Below are 7,052 nucleotides of genomic sequence, written 5' to 3' on the forward strand. Positions count from 1 at the left end.
CCACCTGGTGGTCCATGATGCTGTTTTGACTGCATGTCCCTCCTCTGTCCCACCCCAGGGGCAAACCGCATCAACCGGGAACACAAATAAGCTCTGTATGGTGCAGACCGCCCGGGCACACCGGCTGGACAAGCTGGTGGAGCACCTGGTGCCCGCCTTCCTGGGCAGGGACCCTACCTTCGTCCCCACCTTTCTCCGGAACTACAGAACTTTCGCCACCACCCGACAGGTGTTGGACCTACTATTGACAAGGTGAGCACCTGCCCCTCCACAGCACAGTGGTCATCCGGGCACTTGCTAGCTGTGAGTCTTCAGAAGGTCACTGCATCTCCCTGAGTCTGTGTGCTCCTCTGAGCAGCGGGGTGAACCCAGGAGCAAACTCATAGGATTTTTATAGAAACCTGGTGAGGTCCTCCCTGTAACGTGCTCTCTGGGGGCCTGGCCATTGGAGAAGTCTGCGGGAATGGCGGTGGTTGTACTAATTGGTCATTTTCTCTTCCTCATGATGAAGCCTCTGCCTCATCCCTCACTTTCCTCGGGGCCTTGGGCTGAGCTGTTTTCTCATTTGAAAAGGAGATTGGAGATTTCATTAGGGTTCTCTGTCTTGGGTGAAGCCAGAGCAGGAATCCCAGGGGTGAGCAGCGGGCTAACTGAGATACCTGTGATGGGGCTCGTTCATTCAGCAAATATATCGGCAGGTGCAGGCATGTTCTAGGCACTGACCATAACCCAGTGCACAGAGCAGACCCCAGCCCTGCTTTCCAGAGCTTCCTTGTAGTCGGGAGTGAGACAGTCACACTAGACTTCACAGGCAGGTGGTGTCCACAGGGCAGTCGATGTGACGTCTTCCTGGCCTCCTCTAGGTATGGCTGCATCTTCCCGTATGCTGAAGAGGATGGTGGGCCTGTGGACCAGCAGAAAAAGTGAGTGGGCTTTGGATCAGAGCCATGAGGGGAGTATAGGGACTAAGAATTGGAGGTGCTGGCAGAACCCTGCATCCCACACATCGTGGGATTTCTGCAAGAGGGCCCGGGTCTGAGGACTTTACCTAGAAAAAAGGGAAGGTCAAAGAGAGCTTTGGATGTGGATTGGGTGGTGGGAGAGCATTGGGAGGTTAGTGGACAGAGTCAGCCCCTCAGAAAATCCATCCCCATCCCCTCCCCACCCAGCCCTGCATCCACTCCCCCACCCTGGGACCCAGAACAAGAGGTGTGGGGGGCACCCTGCTCACTAATCTGGTAGAACCTCCACAGTGGGTGCTTGGCTGGTGCTCCCCGCCTGTGGGAGTTGAGTGTCAGTGGGAGGAGAAGGGCCACACAGGGCACCTAGTGAATCAGTAGCACGTTGGTGCAGGAGCTAAAGTTTGAGGTGTTAGGGCTGGAGAAAGAGTCCATTTATTTGCTCATCAGTCAGATATTCCTGGAGCACCTACTGTGTGTCAATGAGTGCAATGAACAAAGCAGACACCACCCCTCCTGCCCTCATGGAGTTGACCTTCCAGGAGGAAGGGGGCAGGGACACTGACAAAGTGAGCCGGTCTTCTCTGAAGATGGGGACAGATGGTCACACTGTTACTGGACAGGGACCAGCCTGGAGCAGGTCTGCCTCAGGCCGGCCTGTAGTGTGTGGGTTCTTGACTTTGTGTAGGAAAGATTTCACAACACAAGCCCTAGCCAGTTTGGCTCAGTGGGTATAGTGTTGGCCTGCGGGCTGAAGGGTCCTGGGTTTGATTCCGGTCAAGGGCACATGTTACAGGCTCCATCCCCTGGGGGGGGGGGTGTGTGTGCAGGAGGCAGCTGATCAATGATTCTCTCTCATCATTGATGTTTTCTATCTCTCTCTTCCTCTCTGAAATTAATAAAAATATATTTTTTAAAAAAAGGAGGTGGGGGGGCCTTGGAGACAGGAACCAGAGCCTGGGTGGAGCTACTGCTGCCTACTGCTCCCCTGGTTGCAAGTCCTGTCGGGACCCCTAGAGCTTAGGAAGAAATAAAAAGTTCATGCTCAGGAAGTGGCATGGGCGTGAGCCTTTGTCCTGAGGGCTTTCATTCTTTCTTTTTATCTTTTTTTAAAAAAAATTTTTTTTTTTATTTCAGAAAGGAAGGGGGAGAGAGGGAGAGAGACATAGAAACATCAATGATGATAGAGAATCATTGAGTGGCTGCTTCCTGCATGCCCCCGCACTGGGGACCAAGCCCGCAACCCAGGCATGTGCCCTTGGACTGGAATCGAACCCGAAGACCCTTCAGTCCCCAGGCCACCAGGGCTGTCCTGAGGGCTTTCTATCCCTTTTTGGTTCTGCAGGCCAAGAATCTTAGGGGAGGGTTTCAACAGAGTATTCATTAGCTTTCCAGGTGTATTTTTTTAATATGCTGATGCATTAAAAGGAGTGTATAGGGGAGTTTTGGGTTCTTCTTTGGCCTGTTTTACTGTTATCTTAGGTCTGTCTGTCTTTAATGGTTTTTATTATTATTATTTGTTCCCCAACTTCATCTGCCCTTGGGGTTAGCTGGCAGAAATGGCATTAACTAGGTCTTTGTTCTATTTTCCCAGGCCAGAGTGATTTAAGCTAGGGAGGAGAGGTACAAACCATTTGCTCTCAAGTGTCCTTGGTTGAGGAAGATAAGGTCTTGCGATGAATTTTCTTGTCTCAGTTTCCCCATTGCACGTACCCAGGGATTTTCCTAGCTTCTTACTATGCTGCCACACCACCATTGGTTAAGAGCTCTCCGTCACTAATACAAAATAATGTTGGATGTCACCCGTAATTGAAAAATAAAATTTAAAAAAAGAAGTCTACTTAATTACTCAAGAAAGCATCCACACTATATTGAGTCTCAGGTTATTGTCAGTTTATGGAAAGGAATATACATAATTATCCATATTTTGTCAGAAAAAAATAGAGACTAGAGGAAAATACATGTAAATATTAACAATGATTATTTCTGGGGAGTGATATTGTGGGTGATTGCAACTTTCTCCTTTATAATTTTCCACATTCTAAAATATCTACAGTGAACATTGATTACTTTTCTAAAATAAAAAACCTGATAAATATATATATAAAAAAAGGAGCTCTCAGTTATGAAGGCTTTGGCCAGCCCCTCCTTCCTGGCCAGGTAGACCTCTGCCAGGACTGCCAGACTGAAGGTGGGAAGGAGTAGGTCTGGCTTCTAGATGGACAGGAGCAGGAGGCACAGGACCCCGGGCTCCCACAGGGACACTGGGGCGGTTAGTGTGGAAGGACAGGCCAGGCCTCAGACTCTGCTGCCCACGTCTCTCCCCAGGGCCATCATCTCCATCCTGGGCATGTGGCTGGACCAGTGCCCTCAGGATTTTTTCCAGCCCCCAGACTTCCCAGGCCTGGTGATGCTGCTGGCCTACCTGGAGCTCAATTTCCCAGGCTCAGCCCTGGAGCGCCAGGCCCAGCTGCTCCTTTCGGAGCTGGAGCGCCGCGAGCCCGCAGAGGCGGAGGCAGAGGGTGAGGAGGCCACGGGGAGGTGATGTGGGCCTGTGGGGAGGAATTGGGGCTCGGCCACACAGAGAAGAGCTTTTAGAGGCCAGGGGCAGAGCCGGCTCAGATCACTGTCCCCATGGCCTGCAGTCTGGGAAGACTTCCTGGGGTGGGCTCTGGCACTGGGACTCCATCGATGGACAGGAGAGATGGTCTGTCTTTGGAAGGCACATCGAGGCAGTCATGGTGGTAACATGTTCTCTTCTGGGATCTACAGAACCAGCTCCAGAGCCAGATAAAAAAAGACCTCAGGAGGCAACACCGACTCTAGTGGCCTCTCCAGAGCCAGAGCGGGCTCCGGGCACAGCTTTCACTGACCTTCAAGAGGCAGAAGAAGCAGCGTGTGGGCAACTGACTTCAGCTCCTGTGAGGCCCGTGGTCCCCGGTCCTGGGCCGCAACGTGTGTAGCTGCCATGACAGAGAGGGCTCCCCCTTGAGATGCAATTTTTGTTTATCATACATATGTTCAAATGTTTACTGTAGTTTTGTATAATATTCAGTTAAAATAAGATGTATTTTAAATAAAATCTAATAATATATTAATAAAAATAAACTTTAATTTTAATAAAATATAATTTAAGTCTATGATCCTTCAAAATGTAATTTCAGCAGCATTAAGTACATTCACAATTCCTTATGACCATCACATCACAATCACTCTCCAGTTCCAGAACATTCCCATCCAGGACAAACCCAGGACCTGTTACTCCTCATCCTCCCTACTCGATCCCTGTCAATCACTGATCTCTTTCTTTTCTTTTTAAAAATTTTTTTAAAAAAATATGTATTTTTATTGATTTCAGAGAGGAAGGGAGAGGGAGAGAGATATAAAAACATCAATGATGAGAGAGAATCATTGATTAGCTGCCTCCTGCTTGCCCCCTACTGGGGATCAAGCCCGAAACCCAGGCATATACCCTGACTGGGAATCAAACAGTGACCTCCTGGTTCATGGGTTGATGGTCAACCACTGAGCCACACTGGCCTGGCTAAATTTTATTTTCAATTACAGTTTACATTTGGCTGGCCAGGTTCTATGTTGGTTTGACCAGCTGGTGGCCTTATTAATTTGGAGGGTTAAAATGATCATGAGTAAAAAGGGATAAAAAAAAATAAGCTGAGCCCTAGCTAGTTTGGCTCAGTGGATAGAGCGTCAGCCTGCAGACTAAAGGGTCCTGGGTTCGGTTCCAGTCAAGGGCACATGCCTGGGTTGTGAGCTCAATCCCCAGTGGGTGGCTTGCGGGAGGCAGCCAATCAATGATTCTCTCTCATTGATGTTTCTAACTCTCTCTCCCTCTCCCTTCCTTTCTGAAGTCTCTCTCTCTCTCTTTCTCTCTCTCTCTCTCTCTCTCTATATATATATATATATATTCAGAACATATATATATATATTCTGAAAAAATGGTCATTGTAAAAGTTAAATATAAACACTCCTAAAAAATAGCTGTGATTCCCCCAAAACAAAATCTACTCCCTTTTTATTATTGATGAATACTTAGTTCATTTATGAGGACCACCGTGTTACAGGACCTTTTCTAGTCATTTTCCTTCCATGATTCTGCTGACCTCACGGCACTGTTGAAAGTAATTTTTACCATTTCTTTGAAAGTTGAGGAAACTGGGAGTGAGAAAAGTAAGGTTATTTTCAAAGATCACACAGCTAATAAGTAGCAAGACCTGGATTCTGTCCCAGGTGGATCTCACTTCTAATCCAGGCTTTTATCTGTGATGATACAGACAGTTTCTTGTGAGGATTAAATGAAATAAAGCATGTTGAACATTTAACACAGTCCCTGATACACAGCAAGTCCCCAATACTGTTTGCTTCTTTAAAAAAAAATATTTTTATAGATTTCAGAGAGAGAGAGAGAGAGGGAGATAGAAACATCAATGATGAGAAAGAATCATTGATTGGCTGCCTCCTGCACACCCCCTCCTGGGGATCAAGCCCGCAACTAGGGCATGTGCCCTTGACCAGAATTGAACCCAGTACCCTTCAGTCCACAGGCCAATGCTCTGTCCACTGAGCCAAACCGGCTAGGGCTGCTTCTTCTTCTTTAAAAATATATTTTTACTGATTTCAGAGAGGAAAGGAGAGGGAGAGAGAGATAGAAACATCAATGATGAGAGAAAATCACTGATTGGCTGCCTCCCGCAAGCCACCCACTGGGGACCAAGCCGGCAACCCTGGCACCTGCCCTTGACCAGAATCAAACCTGGGACCCTTCAGTCCACAGGCCTACGCTCCGTCCACTGAGCCAAACTGGCTAGGGCGCTTCCTTTTTTTAAAATCCCTTTTACCTCATGATCATTTTATCCCTCCAATTTAACAAGACAACTAGCTGGTCAAACCAACATAGAACCCAGGATAAATTTATAAGCCAATTTGTAGTGAAATGTACTTTTATGATATTTTCAGAGAACATGAAATTGTTTTCCCTGTGATTCTTTTGTCTACAGAATGTTTTTCATGTTCTTAATCCTGAAATGCAGGATTTGGGACAATTGTAGTAATCCTTCAGGTGCCCACTAGAGGACAGAAGAAAGTCAGGCAACATCTGAGAAGAAATAGTCAGGGACCAGTAGTCCTTGATTCTAGGATAGACCTTCCTACTATGGGAAACTCAAACACCAGAGTCTGAGAATTGTTTTGATTAAGCTCATTATTTTTAAGTTAAATAATGGATCAGAAATCTCTCCCAACGTTTTTTGTTGGTGGTGTTTTTTTTGTTTGTTTGTTGTTTTTTTTTGCCTTTCAAAGGTAGTAAGGGGACAATTTTCATTTTATCATTTTGTATTTATACTTCTATTTTGGTTCTCATGTAATTCTGCATTATATTATTTTTATTTGCTTTCGTGCTTGGCATCAACCACCATTATATGTAAAACTTTTGAAGGCTGATGTCGTGAGAAGCTCATTGGAATGACACTAAGTCTCTGCCCTTTCCCCTCAGGGCTATTGTTAGTTCTTGGTAAGAAACAACAGACTGAGAAGCTGGGGAAGAGGGCAGCTGCTAAGAGTCAGAGAAAACAGAACCACTAAGTAACCTCATGGACCCGGACAGGAGAAAAAATGAAGAAGAGGAAGAGGAACAGAAAGGAGGAGGAGGGGAGGAAAAGAAGCATCGGGAGGAGCAGGAGAAGAGAAGAAGGAGGAGAAAGACAGGTGGTTGTTTTTCCAGGGAGTGTTAATCCATTATGTGACTCTACAACGGTTTGTATATCACTTCTCTGTTGATGGACATGTGGGTTTTATCCAGCTTTTCCCTGGTACACATCACATTGGTCTGAATGTTTTTTTAAGAACCCTTTTTGGATATATGCATTCATTTTTCTTGGGAAGTAAATAGAAGGGATATTACCAGGTGACAGGGTAGGTATATTTTTAACTACGGGAGCTGCCAAACATTTGGAAAATGGTGGTGCTCAAATACAGTCCAATCAATATCACATGTAACCTCAGACAATACGCAGTCCTGGGATTGAGAGAAAAAAACAACTTTAAAAATCTATTTTTCTAGGGTATGTGTCTTCACCG

At 46.4% G+C, this 7,052-nt stretch overlaps 1 protein-coding gene across 1 annotated transcript; it reads left to right on the forward strand.

Moving 5' to 3' along the window:
* Positions 1–58: 58 nt before the first annotated feature.
* Positions 59–3,880, forward strand: LOC106696073 (ral guanine nucleotide dissociation stimulator-like; the record flags this gene model as incomplete). The annotated part of the gene is made up of 4 exons (XM_014451149.1): positions 59–252; positions 864–923; positions 3,288–3,481; positions 3,732–3,880. Coding segments are annotated over 4 exons (597 nt in total), but the record flags the coding sequence as incomplete, so codon positions are not given.
* Between the last annotated feature and the right edge of the window lie 3,172 nt (positions 3,881–7,052).

The sequence above is a fragment of the Myotis lucifugus genome, unplaced genomic scaffold, assembly GCF_000147115.1.
Source record: "Myotis lucifugus unplaced genomic scaffold, Myoluc2.0 scaffold_8268, whole genome shotgun sequence".
Lineage (NCBI taxonomy): Eukaryota > Metazoa > Chordata > Mammalia > Chiroptera > Vespertilionidae > Myotis > Myotis lucifugus.